This window comes from Hylobates moloch, unplaced genomic scaffold, assembly GCF_009828535.3.
Source record: "Hylobates moloch isolate HMO894 unplaced genomic scaffold, HMol_V3 SCAFFOLD_3, whole genome shotgun sequence".
In the NCBI taxonomy this organism is placed as follows: Eukaryota; Metazoa; Chordata; class Mammalia; order Primates; family Hylobatidae; genus Hylobates; species Hylobates moloch.
In genome coordinates, this window is record NW_026652278.1 from 3,334,855 (window position 1) to 3,353,546 (window position 18,692).

At 40.3% G+C, this 18,692-nt stretch overlaps 1 protein-coding gene across 2 annotated transcripts in view; it reads right to left on the reverse strand.

The window, feature by feature from the left end:
* Positions 1 to 650: 650 nt before the first annotated feature.
* Positions 651 to 18,692, reverse strand: part of GLRX3 (glutaredoxin 3) — a 43,037-nt gene continuing 24,995 nt past the window's right edge. The window contains exons 5-11 of one of the 2 annotated variants that reach the window (XM_032174987.2): positions 13,271 to 13,443; positions 12,976 to 13,037; positions 10,775 to 10,832; positions 8,630 to 8,682; positions 5,382 to 5,421; positions 5,199 to 5,291; positions 651 to 920 (exon numbers count right to left, since the gene is read on the reverse strand). In XM_032174987.2, coding sequence (XP_032030878.1) covers positions 870 to 920; positions 5,199 to 5,291; positions 5,382 to 5,421; positions 8,630 to 8,682; positions 10,775 to 10,832; positions 12,976 to 13,037; positions 13,271 to 13,443 — 530 coding nt within the window. In that variant the 3' untranslated portion in view covers positions 651 to 869. Of the gene's footprint in view, positions 921 to 5,198; positions 5,292 to 5,381; positions 5,422 to 5,477; positions 7,140 to 8,629; positions 8,683 to 10,774; positions 10,833 to 12,975; positions 13,038 to 13,270; positions 13,444 to 18,692 lie in introns of those variants that run through there. The other variant, XM_058435891.1, reaches the window with a different exon arrangement.

The window sequence follows — 18,692 nt, forward strand, 5'->3', positions numbered from 1 at the left end:
GCATGGTGGTGCACGCCTGTGGTCCCAGCTACTCAGAAGGCTGAGGCAGGAGGATCGCTTGGCCCCGAGAAGTCGAGGCTGCAGTGAGCCATAATCGTGCCACTGCACTCCAGCCTGGGTGACAGAGCCAGACCCCGTCTGGAAAAAAAAAAAAAAAAAAAAAAAAGGAGTGATGCTTACAACAAACGACAATACTTTTCCATTCTTTGTCATGACTACCCATTCTTCTAGACCTTATGAAAAAAGTGCTTGTTGTACCACATTCAATGAGAAATCATTTTCCTCTTAAATGTTTCTTGATAATTCACTACTGGTGCCTTGTGAAATGAGTCTGTAAACCTGCAGACATCCTACACTGCCTCTGCAATTTAACCAGTGCCAAGCTCAGCAATGACATCAGAAACTAATTTCCGTTGTTTTTCCTAAGCTGTAAAGAGATCTTTCACCAGCGAGGGGAGCCATTGTGTCGGCAAAGGAGTTGTCCTAAATACTGTTGTGTACTGCATTCCGCCACAGTTCTCCATTTTCTGAAGACTGCCTTTCTTAACTGCTAGAAGATACTCATGTACTAAGAAAAAGAGATTTAAGGTGGGTTAATTATAGTAGCTGTATGTTTAATATTGCTGTAAAGATACACTTTTTTCATACACTTATTGTTCATAATTTGAAGATGTTTATTGCATTCTATTTTTGGTGGGAAAAAAATGTAACATACATTTATTTAGCACGACATTGTGAAATACACAAAACATGTAACTGAGTAAGCAGGAATTTTCTATTCCTAGTCCATTTCTGAGGACTAAATCATGAACTGCTCCCAATGTAATTAAATATTTCTTACAATAGTTGGGCACCAAGTTTAAGATTTATTAATTTTCTCCTCTCAGTATAGGCAGCAATTCACCATTTTCTTTCAGTTCCTAAAAATAAAAAACAACAATAATAATATGTATATGCATACATAACAAGATGGAAACATCTAAACAATCACAGCTTGTATGTATATTTGAGAACCAAAAGAAACACCTATTGGATTAAAACTCCAGTCTCTTAACACTCTCAAACTAAATGAGCCATAAACCCTGAATACACTGTCAGGTTAAAAAATTAACAAGGTATTCTTGGCCAAGTGTGGTGGCTCACAAATGTAATCCCAGCACTTTGGGAGGCCAAGGCGGGCAGACAGCTTGAGGCCAGGAGTTCAAGACCAGCCTGACCAACATGGTGAAATCTGTCTCTTAAAAAATAAATAAATAAGGCTGGGTGCAGTGGCTCATGCCTGTAACCCCAGCACTTTGGGAGGCCGAGGAGGGCAGATCACCTGAGGTCAGGAGTTGGAGAACAGCCTGGCCAACATGGTGAAACCCCGTCTCTACTAAAAATACAAAAATCAGCTGGGCATGGTGGTGGGCACCTGTAATCCCAGCTACACAGGAGGCTGAGACAGGGAGAATCTCTTGAACCCGGGAGGTGGAGGTTGTAGTGAGCCAAGATCATGCCATTGCACTCCAGCCTGGGCTACAGCGAGACTCCATCTCATTCATTCATTCATTCATAAATAAATAAATGAAGTTAAGGTATCCTAAAACCAACAGCTTGTTTAGTATTAGGAAACGCAGCAACTGGAGCCAATGAAGCCCCCTATTTAAACTATAGCAATAAATAAGGAAAATAAATCAAGTGACTTTCAAGGCTGAAAAATGAAGTAATGTGGCTGGGCGCAGTGGCTCACACCTATAATCCCAGCACTTTGAGAGGCCGAGGGGGCAGATCACTTGAAGTCAGGAGTTCAAAGCCAGCCTGGCCAACATGACAAAACCCATCTCTATTAAAAAAAAAAATGAGCCAGGTGGGCGTGGTGGCATGTGCCTGTAATTCTAGCTACTTAAGAGGCCGAGGCATGAAAATTGCTTGAACCCAGAAGGTGGAGGGTGCAGTGACCCAAGAGCCAAGACTGCACCACTGCACTCCAGCCTGGGTGACAGAGTGAGACTCTGTCTCAAAAAAAAGAAAAAAAAAAAAAGCAGTGTGACGTTAAAAGTCTACTCAAATGTGATGCTTGTTCCCCTCCCGTTCTTCCACTCACAGAGAGGAATCAGGCTTTGCTATTGAAACCCAACCTGGGAATACATCTCTGCCTCAGGAAAAGCTAGAGTACCAGTAACAGGGAAAGGCAGAAACCATTAAAAAGACCTAACAATTCAGAAACAGACATGGCATCAAAAGAGCTACCACTAGGTTGACTGGAACTGCAGTACAGGCGCCATGCTCCTTGTGCCCGTTTTTCAGATTTAAAATCTGAACTATAGACACCAAGTTTGAAAGGAGAGATGTGATAAATAAGATTTTCTGGTATAAAGAAACATTTAATATGATATAACATTTCAGGTTATCACTGAACAGCATAAACATCAATCAATAAAACCATTAAAATCCATATGACCTCCTCTCTGGATGAAATTCAAATAGGAATGATGCTGTCACACAAAACCCAGACGGCTTTCAGTCATGTCTAGGGATCTTCTTCTACCTATTCAACGAGCAGACACCCTGCCCCTCCAAGTGACCCAGCAGGACTTTTCTGAGCACACACTCAAGAAGGCACGGAGAGGACCACGCAGCTGAGTGGGCAATGGCAGGTGGCCCTCAAGTGGAATCTGGACTCAATGGCTTACTAGTTATGGGATGGTGGACAATTCACCTGACCTCTCCATGTCTCTGTTTCCTCAACTACTGACTGAGAAGAATTCTGCTCTCTGAGGCTGCTTGGGAGATTACGTGAAGCAGCCTCTTAAAGCACCAAAGCAGTGTGCCTGAACATTGGGAGTGTGCCAAATAAGGCAGTCCTCACCATCCTCACCGCTGCTAACGTGAGCCGGCAGGTGGAACGTCTAAACCTAACCAAATCTTCTAAATCTCTCTCAACAAACTGTCTTAAGACCAAACATTCTGCAACAGCAGTAGTGAACCGTTTACTCTTCAGAGGCAATAACAACTCACAATTTTCTCAGGACACTAGATTGGCCCCTGAGTAACTAAATCATTATCCAGTCCCTCATTCAACAAAACAAACGCTCATTGCTCCAAAGAGGCCAGCCAGATTAGACCATTTCAAACATCTTTTAATTGAACTGAACATGAAGAACTGCATTCTGCAAGAAACAGATCAAAATGGCATCGTAAGAGCTATTCCATGTATCTTCTCAAGGAAAAACGTTAACAATATCACACATTTCAAATGTATATGTTCTTAGCATGTGAACATAAAAAATCATATAACACTCTGTTATATAACTAAAAAGAAGTTACCCACACAGCTTAGCTTTAGAATTAAATGAGATTTATTGATTGTATCTTCCCAAGAGTTACCAATGGCTAAGGTACAGGCTATAAAACACTCAGACAAGAACAGGCTCAAGAGTATTTGGGGTTTCGAGTACTGTTTGTGTCTTACAAAAATAAGATTATATATATATATATATACACAGAGAGAGAGAGGGAGAGAGGGAGAGGGGGAGAGGGAGAGAGAGAGGGAGGGAGGGAGGGAGGGAAGAAACAAATGCAGATCTGTTTTTGCTGCTTCAGGGCTATTCAAGAGCTATAGTCTTAAAAATTTTTCCCTCCAGGAGTGAGACCATTCCCCAGGAAAAATGTCTCACTGGCTTGTTTAAGAATATATCAAACCTGGAACTCCACAGGAAACAAAACCTACACAGAGGCCACCGAAGGACAAAAACAGCCTCTGCGTCAATGGAACTCAAGCTTTGTTTTTATAAAACATATTGGTCCAAAGTGCTGATGTCATTTCAGTGGTAGGCTAGTGCTTCACTTTACAAAAGCACGTGTTAAAAACTTTTATTTTGGCCGGGCACAGTGGCTCATGCCTGTAATCCCAGCACTTTGGGAGGCCAAGGCGGGCAGATCATCTGAGGTCAGCAGTTCAAGACCAGCCTGGCCAACATGGTGAAACCCCATCTCTACTAAAAATACAAAAATTAGTGGGGCGTGGTGGCAGTGCCTGTAATCCCAGCTACTCAGGGGGCTGAGGCAGGAGAATCACATGAACCTGGGAGGCAGAGGCTGCAGTGAGCCGAGATTGCACCATTGCACTCCAGCAGGGAACAAGAGTGACACTCTGTCTCAAAAAAAAAAATTTTAAAAAACAAAAAAACAAAAAAACTTTTATTTTACAACATAACTGGAAGTAGTACTACTTGCTATTTGTTTTCCACATAAAAAGTCGAAGATCTGACCTCAGAGAAAATTCTCTAATGGATTGAGGCAAGAGGAAGGCCTGAGGGCAGTCAGCAGCCCACTTTTCGGGGCAGTTTTGTTCATGTCCCTGAGCAGAACCTGGCATTCCTGCCCAGCATTCCTGTCTAGCTCCTCTCTATACCCAACCGGCTACCACCCTCCTCGATGCCACCATGCCCACAGTGGGCCTGGGATGCAGTGGGGCCTGTGTGTAGATATTAAAGCTACAGCTTCTGTTCATTGTTTTGGGCTAATCAAAGAGCTACGGAGCACACAGGTGCTAGTTGGTGGGCTTGCCCTAAATTCTAGACATTAAATACATGCAAAGTAACATCCATTTAAAACTCAATCAAGAAGTCACTTATCCATCCAACAACCATTTACTGAACTCCTAAAATACACAAAGCATCAGGAAGGACTCAAGATACATAAGAAATGGTGTCTTATCTAAAACACAATCTAACAGATAACAGATTTCCAAGCATCTGAAAACCAAAAAGGGACCTACATTTTTTCTTTCGGGGGACCAGGGGCAGTGATCTTCGGCCTCTGTGGCAAGGATAGGCAGCACTGGGCCACAGGCCTCACACTGCTGTCACTCCATGCACCCAAGGGCAGGTAAGTAAGGCAAGAAGAAATAATTTGTTGGCTGGGAGCTGAAGCAGGATCTAACAAGGACCCTGAGTGACAGGGAAGATCGCCCCACAGAAAGGAGATGCAATGGTTAGTTAAGGTGGAAGTGAGAACAGGCTGCCGCGTGGGGACAGTGAGAATGGCAGGATACTCATGCATACAGAAACAGTGATACTGGTCTAGAAATGTCTGAGAGTCAGGCTGGAAACAGGAGTCAAAAACAACTCTCAAGTTTCCATTCAATATGAAATTATTTTTAAACATACCAAAATCTTTTCCGTTCTTTAGAACAGCAGAGGAACTGGCCTTACCTTCACAATATCCAATCCTCCCACCAGCTCCCCTTTCACATACAGCTGAGGGTATGTTGGCCAATTTGAGTAAGCTTTTAATCCTTGCCGAACCTAAAGAAACAACAGGAATCCTGAAAGCATCCTATCAGGCCCTTATGATTAAAGCTAAGACAAGGGTGAAACATCAAACACAGAACTTACTTCTTCATCCTCCAATATATCGAATGTTTCATATTCAACACTGCAAAAAAGAGAAGACATTTTAACTAGAAATACAGTTAAATCAAATTGTAAAACCTCTATGCATTTGATGTTTTTAAAATAATCAAGAAAACCGTTTCATTGCTAACAAAATGTACTACAGACCAATGGAAATGATTTTACTTCTTAATCTGGTACTACACAGTCATTCCAACACACAACTTTATCTGGATTTTTCTCCGGACAATATTGGGTTAGACCAGGGGTGGGCAAACTTCTTCTTAAAGAGTGTGACAGTAAACACTTCAGGCTTTACAGGCCAGACAGTCTCTGCTGCAACTGCTCAGTTCTGCTGGGCAGCATAAAAGCAGCCACAGACAAGGTATAAATGAAGGGATGTGGCTATGTGCCAATATAACTTTATTTACAAAAATGGGCAGCCAGCTGCAACTTGCCAACCCCTGGGTCAGACCCACACCCCCATCTGCACGAGCCTTCATTAACTGAACACTCTCACCCACTTCTAATATCTAACCCACCCCAGGCTGCTGCTTCTTAACCTCCTGGAAGCTGCCCATGGAGCAGGATGTAGTAGTGCTCGTGGACAGAGGCTGGAGGGCTCAGCAGCCGGATGACAACCACACTGCCAGCTCCCTCCACCTTAGCCAAGAGACATGTTTTCCACACTTAAACTTATTTCAGAGAGGGTGCTGTTTTTAATGTACAAAAGGCCAATGAAAGCTTTGTGGCTTTATACCGTACGATGAACATTACTTGTACAAAGAATGAAAAATCACTGCATGAATATCCAACTGTACCTACTCAGAGCGATTTCACCGTTAGGTGGTCAGGTATTAGCATGCATGTATGCCTAAATCCTTGCAGGGTGCCTGAGGGTACAGGTGCAATTCCCAAAGGTGGCCAAAGAAAATGCTACATGTAAAAAAACACTAGACTTTCCATAAAACTGAAACCATCATAGGGAAATCTTATTTAGTAAACAAGTTCCCAAGGAAACTGTCTATGGTGCAGGGAACAGTCAAAAAAACTAAATGACGGGATAAATCAGAAGCAATTACCAAAAAAGGAATGTTTGAAAGAAGAACAAAAAAAGACCCCAATGTAAACCTAATGCTTTTTAAAAACCCCAATGTAAGCCTTTGTTCAAGTTGAACTAACTAAAGGTGGCAGATCTCTTAATACTGTGATAAAAACAATGAGTTATACAACTATTCATAAAGGATCCAGGAAGCACTGGGCCCAAGAGTATGTATGTGGAGTCCTAACAGCCAACACACTTCCTAAAAGTTATTCATAAAGGGTACCTTTCAAACCTCAGTATACACTTGGTTCTCAGCCACTCATGCATGTGTATTTTGGCTACTAAAGGACAAGATAAGAAATGAGAAAAAGTAAAAAGGAGTTTTCTCCACATACTTTTGACTCCCAGCAAGAGCATGGTCTGTTCACGTTAAAAGAAGCTAAGGTCCTGGATGGCCTCACTCATCCTAGGGTCAATCATGCTTAGCAAGTCCGGAGCTGGGAGGTCATTCTCTCCCAAAGCATCCTCCTGCTCTCTGCGACAACAGGGTGCTTTCAATACAATGGAGATTAGACAGATACGGGATAGAAAGCCAAGTTACCAAGATGTTCCACCAAAGACATGAGCTGGGTCAGGCCCAGTGTGTCGGCTCAGAAGACACCTGAGGAACCTGGTGCCGCTAGAGAGGGATGGACTGTGTGTGTCTCACTGTGGAGCTGCAGCAGAGGGTCGACAAAGAAAGGGGAAAATCAAAAATGACCAAAAACAAGCCAGCCCCCACTGTATGGCCCAGGGCAGGGGTGAAGAAAGGAACAGGCTTGAAGTTACAATTACAATAAACTGACTATACTTGCCTCTATAAAATGTCATAATAATCTAAAAAAAAACCACATCTTTTTTTTTGAGACAGAGTCTCATTGTCACCCAGGCTGGAGTGTAGTGGCGTGGTTTCAGCTCACTGAAACCTCCACCTCCTAGACTCAAGTGATTCTCCAGGCCTCAGCCTCCTGAGTGGCTGGGATTATAGGCGTGCGCCACCACACCCGGCTAATTGTTGTATTTTTAGTAGAGGCGGGGTTTCAGCATGTTCGCCAAGCTGGTCTCGAACTCCTGACCTCAAGTGATCCACCCACCTCGGCCTCCCAAAGTGCTGGGATTACAGGTGTAAGCCACTGTGCCTGGCCCCATATTCTTTTTATGTCCTTGAAATTGTATTCAACCTGTGCTATTCAACTATTTTGAATAGATCTTTGAAGTATATCAAAGATATACTTTAAAGTAATTTATTTAAAGCTACAGTCAGAATACATGATTTTTAAAAGATGCAATCATGAAATGAGAAATAAACAAAAATATCTGACAAACCCTACAGAACATGTGCTGTATATCTCCAAATAAGTGCTTTTGTTTTTAACCACAAAAATCAATGGCAATGTTATACCTGACAGCTTCACCACTGAGCACATCAAAACCAGGAGCACTGCAGTTTAACTTGCGCTACCTCAAGGATCCAGGTAATGGACCTTAATATGCGCCCCTCAGCTTTCTGTATTGTTTAGCAACTAGGATATTTGGGAAAAATTTAAAACTACCTATAATATATTCCCCTGAAATATCTTTATGCATGGTGAGGACTCAGTTATACACTTTCCTCTGGGAAAGTAGACAAATAGTTATTCCAAAGGTTGCCTAAGGACCTCCTTTATGTTACTAATAGGCTGACACTGGCCAGAAAATACTATTTTGATCTAAGTTAAGGCATTCATAAAACAATACAGCAAAAAATAAAGAAAGTACAGATATTTATGGAAATAGACATTACAACTGAAAAGCATCAGTGGCAGAACTGAAAAGTTGAAATATTTTTTCTTTTTTTTTGAGACAGGGTCTTGCTCTGTCACCCAGGCTGAGTGCAGTGGTGCAATCACGGCTCACTACGGCCTCACCCTCCAAGACTCCAGTGATCCTCCCACCTCAGTCTCTCAAGTAGCTGGGACCACAGATGTATGTGACCATGCCTGGCTAATTTTTTTATTTTTTGTGGAGATGGGGTCTCACTATGTTGTCTAGGCTGGTCTCAAACACCTGGGCTCAAGCAATATTCCTGCCTCAGCCCCCCAAAATGTTAGGATTATATACGTGAGCCACTACGCCTGGCCAGGTTGGAATTTTTTTAATACACCATTTGAAAACAACATTTACATACCCAGTACTATTTAATATTTCCAGAATTTGTTTGCTGAATCCACATTTTGCTTCCTAAATGAAAAAAAATTTGCAAAGATTACAATTTTTATATGACCCAAGCAGCATGGTTGTACCTAATACTCTTGTCAACCAGCACAGCACTTGTCCAGCATAGCTGCCACTACTTTCACTCAGCTCCCAGAGCTTCTGCTCATCCCCTCTTCAAGTATGAACCCATGTACACGTCAACCCATGCACAAGTGACCCACAGACTTCCTTTGGTTTGTAACCACTTGAGATGACATGTGTTCCAAGTTTATAATCTCTGTGGTCAAAAAGTTCCTCTAAGTGAAACCTAGATTTTCTACAGAGATTTCAGTTCATTCTTTACTTCACTCATGCAAAATGATCTTAACTCACTTAGTCTTTTTGCAATGATTATGACAATTATTTTTCCATTTCCAACTGGATTCTGACTCCCATTTTTCTTTTTCTTTTATTTATTTATTTATTTATTTATTTATTTTTTGAGATGGAGTCTCACTCTGTCCCCAGGCTGGAGTGCGATCTCAGCTCACTGCAACATCCACCTCCCAGGTTCAAGCGATTCTCCTGCCTCAGCCTCCCGAGCAGCTGGGACTATAGGCGCGCACCACCACGCCCAGCAAATTTTTTGTATTTTTAGTAAAGATGGGGTTTCACCATGTTAGCCAGGATGTTCTCGATCTCTTGACCTCGGGATCCACCTGCCTTGGCCTCCCAAAGTGCTGGAATTACAGGCATGAGCTACCACACCCAGCCTCATTTATTTTTACATTACAGAATACTAACACTTTTTTGAGTTTATGAAAATCTTAAGCTTTTTTCATGCCACAGGACTCCAAATTCCAGCAATCTTGTGGAAAAGATATGGTACCATGTAAACATTTTAATAGCCCTAATAACACTGTTTCCAAAATGTATTAATACCTTCTAGGTTTCCAGAAAAAAAACAGTTTTGAGAATAAATATCCACTTAAACAATTACCGAGAATAAGAAAAAATGTCACTTTGTCATTACTAGGAATTATTAACTTCCTCTATTGTTTCAATACACTCAACCAAAATCAAAGAATATAGGCCCTAACCTAATGTTTCCAACATGCTGAAATTTATATTAACATTTTCTTTGTTACTGTTACTTTCATTACCTAATTATATTAACCAGTTATGTCAACTAATTAGCTTCATTATACTAGTTATGTTAACTTACACACTAGTTATGGCAACCAGAGTCTGCCCTGTGAAGTACTGTGTCCCTTTCCCAATGAGCAAAGTGGTTCTCTGTGTCACTTGCCCGGTGCATCTCGCTAACAAGTGAGGCAGTTTCTTTATTCCAACAGCCTCACCTTTCAAAGCTTTGGTTTCTTTATCTCTAAAATAGGCCAAAGTCTGTCCAACCCTGCCTACTTCAACAACTGATTGAGAATTAAGTAGAAGTTCAATTGCTATGAAAACTACAAAATATGATATAAATGTGTATGGCTGGTTTCTGGAAATTACCACTCTGGACTCAATCTGAAAGAAAATTAGTTCTGCTCAAACTATTGGTGGAAGTAATCTATCAAACTTGATATTCAAAATGACGCACAATCAATATGTACTTGCATCAGAAAGCTACAAGACCCATCCCATTACAAATGAGAATTGCTGACCATTTCACTCATTCATCAAACACACACAGAGCACACCTGCTACAGCCAGGGTTTGCTCCTCCACTGTCACAAAAGGACAATCTAGGGGTGCAAACCCAAGCACGACCAGCTTCCCTGCATTCAGGAAGTCCAGTGACTCAGCTGCACGCTCCAACAGTCCACAAACTCAAACAAAGGATAATGAAATAACAACTCATACAACCAGTAAAGTGTTAACAGTGTTGACCACGTTAGCTGACAAAGTTTGGCAGTAGAAAGAAATGCACCCCACTGAGATGTTGATGATAAAGTCAAGCAAAATGTAGATTACTTTGTTTGATCTCCGTAAGCACCAATTAAGGCCTGGATAACTTCCTGATACCGCTACAGCTTCATTAGCTAAAGCTAGGAAAAAGAGATTTAACTGTCCCCTTGTTGCAGATGTTAACATCAAAAGAAATTACAAATAAAACCATTTTTGAGTTCTTTACCTGTTTGTTTCCTTTCATAAAGAGCATCACAGAAGCTTTATTTGTCAGCACTTTGAGCCTAAAGAGAGAAAATTGATATAAAACGGCTCAGCTCAATTATGCAACACCACTTTTCCTCCGCTTCGTGAGTAACATGCATATTTGAGGGATGGCAGGATGACAGTTCACAGCTTTGAGTGGTATTGAACAAGCAAATGCGTTGACATTTTCCTTGATTTCATTCTCTCCCTAAGCCACTGTAAAACACAATATGGCTTTTAAGGCAACGAATGTTCCTTCAAGTTGCAATTTAAGCCCATCAACTCACAGTAATAAAAAAATAATAATAATAACCAATTCAGTAAGGAATTGTTCAATAAAGGGCCTATATATTAAGCCCATCCAAAACTTCCAGAACTAGATCTTGTGTGCACCATCTTCCATCATGATGCTGCATACCACTGTACACGTGTAAAGCTCACAAGGTCGGACTGCAGGGTGACAGCGTTAAATCTCAGAACATCAACTAATGCCAGATACTAAAATCAAATTCTCTCATCTTAACATTATGTTTTATATTTTATACAGTCTTTCAAACATCATAATCTAACATGCTGTCAGGAATTTTAATTATCTGTATACAGCCACAAGTTTAGTCACAAATCTCAAGAAAAGTCAGTGTTGGGACAATGGGTCACTAAAGAACCTAAGCCCTATGGGGTCACGCCACCATGTTCTCCCAATTCACAGCTCAAAAATCTCCTTATAAACTCATCCCAAACGAAATGCATAAATCATGCAGAAAGCTGTATCACTTACATTGCCAACCGAGTGGGATTAGCTCAAGTTGAGAAAAATAGGAACAGACATAGGAATACGACGCTGACCCTGACAACCCAACTAACCCAGCCACCTGGATACAGGGAACCACAGCTCACAATGTACTGCCAAAATACACGTCACAAGTCCATGAACTCCACTTCCTGCACTCTGCTCACTAGGAGCCCTTTAAATTATTACTCAAAATAAGCTGAAGTTTACTTCCTACATAATTCTAGCCAGTTACCTTTTGGTGTCTGCAAGCACAGATTTAGAAGCAGCACATTAGGAAAATGGAGTCTGATGGAGACAAGGCCATTAACAGCAGCAAGTGTACTCAGCAGAAAAGAAAAATCAACTGAACAGCAAATACAAGCATATAAAAAACATGGCTGTCTTTGGAGACCACACAGCCTCCATGGGCCAAGGGCATCACCAGGCTACAGGCAAGAACCACACATGAAGACGCCCAGAGTCAACAAAGGGATGAGGAGCATCATTTTCTCATGAACAACACAGGAAATGGTACAAACCACAGGACAGAATGCGGCACTCAAAGATCAGCCTGACATACGTGGAATGAACACTGTTTATAGAAATTATTAACAACAGACAAATGTATTTATTATTATTAAACACTTTTAGAAATTCTCAAGATGTTACATGACAAAAAAAAAATTACCAAAGGAAAGTTTATCTTACAATCTCCAGCCCCAACTATGAATGGCTGATTGCTGATATAATAAATTCCTTTTTAAAGTTCTATATTAATTCACATTTACTGCAATAAAAATCTCATTAAGTTGCCTTACACAACAAAGTCCAACATTTCTGTAAGAGAACTTCTCTAAAAGCCAAGTGAGATCCTTGATAAAACAAATACATGTTTCACAGCTCCAAAATCTGTTCGTGTAAGTTCTCGTGGTCTAGAAAGGCCATGAGAAGTGCCCAAAGCTTGCTGCGAGGTGATGAGCTTTTCACACTCACCACTTGTCACTCAGTGCTCTGGCGTTGGGGCAGCACCCACAGCAGTCACCAAGGCTGCACCCAGGAAAACACGAGTGTGCTGAGGTTACGCCAAGGAGCAGTGACAAAACAACTGGACCCTGGCTCTGAAATGCAGAGAGGTAAGCAAAATTTGGTTGTTCCACAGAAACAATGACATTTCTATAAAAGCAAAGAAGATCCTCCACATGATCATTAAGTTGGTGCTAAAATTTCTCCAATACAAATTAGATTTGCCAAAGTTTGCATGGCTAATGTGACTAAACAATTATGACCTCTGGCACACAAATACCAAATCCTTGATTTCTACACAGAAAGAGCAATGCAAAACCTGAGGACTTTAAAATATTTTTAACATATTAAATGATAGGCTATTTGAAACCTTCTAAAACACTTACCTTTCCTCTAATTTGGGAGCTTTGGGACAAATTGTATCTAGTTCTTCAGATGCTTCTAGCTCCTAAAATAAGCACATGTCAGTTTTACGAAAAAATTATAACATAAATCTCCTTGATCATACCATAACACAGATTACTGATCAATCAACTAATCAGAAATACTGTGCATTCATTGCAGGTTCTTATTAGTAAATATAGATTCATAAGAAATCTGTATCTTAGATTTATCACAACATTTTAAAAAGTATGCTCTAAATGGAATTTCTTTACGAAGCACAGACTTCTCAATTCTAACCTTAATTATATCAAGTCCTCCTATGAGCTCTCCAGAAACGTAGAGCTGAGGATAGGTAGGCCAATTGGAATAGGCTTTGAGTCCCTGTCGAACCTCTTCATCTGAGAAGATATCAAAACTGCTAAACTGAATATTATGTTTGTGAAGAATTTCCACCATCTGCTTGCTGAAACCTGTACAGAAAAAAAGAAAATAAAGCACTTAACTTCTCTCTCTCGAAACACACACATGATAATACATTAGTTCAGCGTACATATCACCTAAAGGACATAGACGCCTGCCTTATTTTGCTGGTGAGTTAATTAGCATGGCTGAATAATATACAAAGAGAAAATAAATTCCTGGATCCCCTTATTTGACCTTGAACCATATCACACACTCAGATATGACTTAACTTTTTGACACAACTGTGAGTATTTAAAAAAAGGGGGGGAGGTGTGTGTATTTGTTGGTTACTCTTCAGTATCATGGACATTTTTTGTCACAGGAGAAATAGCACTAGCCAAAAAGCAGAGACCTGGGGGTGATGGTGCACACCTGTAATCCCAGAGACTGGGGAAACTGAGGCAAGAGGCTCACTTGAGCCCAGAAGTCTGAAGCTGGAGTGACCTATGAGATTGTCACTGCACTCCAGCCTCTAGTTTGAGTGATAGAGCAAGACCCTGTCCTTAAAAAAAACCAGAAATCTGAATCCGACACCTGCTCCCTCCACCCACCAAGGTGACACATGATGAGGCCATGGGTGGCCTCCGCTCAGCACTTTCCTAGTAATCAGGAGACTGATCTGACGCTCTGACAGTCCTTCCCAGCCTTTCTGTTGTGAATCTACGAGAATCAATTCTGGGCAGAGGAAAAAATTCTACAACTGTTATTTTTAACTACTACTTGACTCTACTGAAAACCCAATGCTGTTTCGTTTCTACTGCCATTTTACTACTTCCTGAGTTCCGACTTCAGTAGTTCTCAATCTTCACTATCTCTAAGCAGGATAAATTAAAAATCAAGAAGGCATGTGTTCTCCTGTAGTCTAAAATACACACAGTACATTGAATCTGTGAATCATTGAAGCTATCTTCTCTGTTGTTACATATGAACCATCAATAGATTGACAGTATTCTTTCTCATCTCATGTCATAACTTGACAGTTTCTTTTTTAAAACTATTTGCATTCCCTAAAGTATGTAATGTAATTTTTTTACTACACTACAGTGACAATTTTATGTTCCACAATTTTATTATACTTTTGTGACACATTTTTATTCTGTGCTTTGACATCATCTTATTATGACATTAGAACTGAAGAATAAGAGTGTGAATATCAGTCTTTTATAAACCTATTAGCCTAGTCTGAAAAAAAAAGTATTTTTCTTTCCATAAGCCAATTCTTCTCCATTGTTCCCAATACTTTGTAGGGCCCTACTCTTTCACACCTCATTCTTCTTCTCAAACACAGTTGTAATTCACTGGAAAAGAACCTATTCTTCAGATTCAAAATTTCTATAAGACTTAGCAGTGTCAGCAATTGTTTTTAAATAAAATCAAACCATAAAATTCAATGTAAGATTAATTGCAAGAATGGGCTTTACTGATGTCACCCAAAATCATATTTACTATTAAAACATGGATCTACAAGTGAGCTCTAAACATTTTCCAAATCTGCAGTTTATTGAGATGAAGCACTAGTATTTATTTGTGTAAGTTGCTTTTCCTACATCTGAAGTGTTAAGTTCATGTACAGCCTGAAGTAAAACACTGATTCTGAAATTTTTTTATTCATCTGGGAGTTCATTAGTAAACAGCTAACGGCTGATTGCTGATGGTTATTCTGTTGCCAATATATTAACTCATTTTTACTGTAACTGGCTGAGAAAAAGCTTTATTTTAGCTTTAGGCAATTACATGCAGACTAGAAAGATTGATTGGTAGTGTTTCATTTTTAAGGGTTAAAGCGGCAGACTAGAAATGTTACACTTAAGGATAAGATGGCAAGAAGGCTTTATTCTAGTAACAAAATATTTACACACCTTTTTTTAAGAAAAATGCATGCATGCAATAAAAATATTTAAATGTAGAAAAGTAATGTTTAACTGCCACAGAATCCCCATTTCCACCCCCAGTCATTTCTACTCATGACATGAATAGGTGCCTAACACCGCATCTCATCACTACCTAACAATAAACTCTAAAAAACATCTCTGAAACCTGATTCTGCGGCTGATTTAAAAGTAAGAGCCCGGCTGGATGACTCTCACTGCAGGAGGAATACCTGACTATGCCTCAAATACCTTTTGCTCTGCTAAAAGCTTTGTTAACTGAAATAGTTATAAGAATTCCCAAATAATTAACCTGCTCAAGGATTTAAGATTCTGTTTAAGATGACATATACCTCAGTGCTTCTGGAAACTCTTCCTAAAACAAGCATTTTCCTGTCTTCATGAGGAGCACAGAGTAAGGACAATCCAATTCTTTTCAACTGAGACCCTATCTACATGTCAGGCTCATAACACACCATACAATTCTGCAGGTAGAGCCCACGTGAAGGATAAGAAGATGGAGACATGATCTGTGCAGGGGCTGGGCTGATCCAACGGGGCTCCAGGAGAGACCCTAAAAATGGCTTTCAAGTTTTTCTAGATATAAAATTTAAATGTTATTCATTCATGTTTTTCTGATTAGCAGAAAGCAAGGTGGGGACAAACTAATCAAAACACAAACATCGTTATACTCCGCAGTGAGAGTCCAGTGGTGTTAGCAGAGGGTAGCGCTTTCAAAGCTAATTTGGTGCAAAATAAGGAAAGAGCAGCCACGTGCGTGTTCAAAAGATGAGATGGCCAGTGCTTTTATAAAGGGAGCTTTGCCTACACCATTCTCTAAAATGCCAGCAGAAGAGCAAAAACAATGCTCCACTAAGCAGGCTCAGAAAGGACAGCAGAGGGTTGAGGTGACTTATGTTCCCATAAGAAAAGTTTAAAAATATTTTCCAATTAATCCTAAGTATTTTATTAAAGAACAGCAACATTCTTAAATGATCTATTTACTATATATGACAGAAAGACATGTAACAGCAAATATCAGGAAACAGAAAAACCCATTGAAAATGTAGTTATAAAAATTATACAGAAGTACTTTAAAAGAAGAAACTGTAACCGTTCAATCATATGTATCTCAAAATATTTATTCTCTTTTATTAATTAAATATCTATAACATTATGTTTTCAGATGGCTCTGAAATGTGTTTTGTTTTGAGATGGAGTTTCACTCTGTCACCCAGACTGGAATGCAATGGCTCGATCTCGGCTCACTGCAACTTCTGCCTCCCAGGTTCAAGCAATTCTCCTGCCTCAGCCTCCCACGTGGCTGGAATTACAGGGCGCCACCATGCCCAGCTAATTTTTGTATTTTTAGTAGAGACACGGTTTTGCCATGTTGGCCAGGCTGGTCTCGAACTCCTGACCTCAAGCGATCCGCCCACCTCAGCCTCCCGAAGTGCTGGGATTACAGGCATGAGCCACCACGCCCAGCCCTGAAATATTTTAAAGCTTCTTTTTTATTCTATTATTTGTACAGTCTTCCAAATGTCACTCCATTATAATAAACATAATTTAAATAAGTTTAATATAAATATAAAAATGCTAGCAGTATATTCTAAATTCAGTTTAATAAAGAAAAAGGTAAGCCGAAAAATTATAATTTCTAAGTTTCTCTCTAATTTACTTGAATAATCATATAATATCTACACTGAAAAGGCCCTCCAAGATTGGCTCCAACAGCCAATCTTGTTCCCAACAGCACTAGAAGGAACTAAAGGCACAAGGAGGGTACCTGACTTGTCCCCAAAGTTGCTAAGGCCGCATGGGTGGGCCTGAGGCTCGCCTGGCATGACATCTAGTGCAGCACACTTCCCAAGACATCCTTCTCCTCTGAGCACTCCTTCCCCAAGCTTCAGTGTTGCCACCTGCCTTTTCATTAGGTTTATCATTCAGAAAAGACTGAGACTGCTGCTATTCAACCCCAAAGGAGAGAATACCATAGAGATTTCACTGTAGGTGTGCTTCACCCACATTTCACAGCCAGTTCTACTGTACCTGAGACCTGAGTGAAGGTGCTGAATACAATCCATTCCACTGAAGTGTTAAGTTCCCATTTAGTGGCTACCACATAAAGTACAAGAAATGATTTTCATGTTTCATGGAAGAAGGTGAATGTAAACCATTTGCAACCCCCGTTAAAAACAAAATAACAAACGCAACAGAGACTATCTGTTGCTACCTTTAGTTTAGTACAGACTAAGCTAGCTTTGCAATACATAAATAGCAGGCATTATCTGACACATAAATACTGGCAGGGAAATTTTTTAGGCAGAACTAAGAGATACTTTTAAGACAGAATTCATGGTGGCTCAAGCCTATAACCCCAGCAGCACTTTGGGAGGCCAAGGCAGGTGGATCACCTGAGGTCAGGAGTTCGACACTAGCCTGACCAACATGGACAAACCCCGTCTCTACTAAAAATACAAAAACATTAGCCGGGCATGGTGGTAGACATCTGTAATACCAGCTACTCGGGAGGCTGAAACAGGAGAATCGCTTGACCCCTAGGAGACAGAGGTTCCAGTGCACCGAGATCGCGCCATTGCACTCCAACGTGGGCAACAAGAGCAAAACTCTATCTCGAAAAAATAAGAATTCATCATGAAACTTTATTTTTAAAACTAGATATTATCATAACCTAATATGTAATTTAATAACCCTACGGGGAAGAATTTAGAATCAAATTCACACTAGAAGCTTGGCTATCTTTATAAAGTCACTCTGGACATGCTGTAATCATATCAAGAGCATACTAAATGTTACTGCCCCTATCTTAATAAAGTCCCTCCTGTGTAGTTGATACAAATACTCTTAGAGTCTCAACAGCATCATCAAATGGCATTAAATGCTCAATTATGCAGCATACTAATGTTGTACTAGGCACAGTAAAAAGAAAACAACATAAACCCAGTACCAGAGGGGTCAAATAACTCTAAAACTTACTTAAGGACAAAATTATAAGCATCTATGTGTACAGAAAATAAGCGTGACTACAAGCCAAGAATTCAGAATCTTTCCATTACTAGCAGCTATAAACTGGAAATGACAGCAATGCGGGAAGAGAATCATTAGATAGTGATGACACAGGGGAGGCAAAAGTACACAGGGTGGACACAAAAACACTAAAAAATTCCACAAATTTTTTAATTGCTGAATCTGAACTACGTGAAAAACAGGAGGCTGCCAAGAAAGAAAAAATAACTGTTAACAGCAAAAGTAGCTAAACAGGCAAAAGAGACAGCAATATGGTAGTTGGAAACTAATCCTAACTCTGCTTACCAGGTGACCTTGGGCAAGTCACCTCTATCTTTGAGTCTGAGGACTTAAGTATA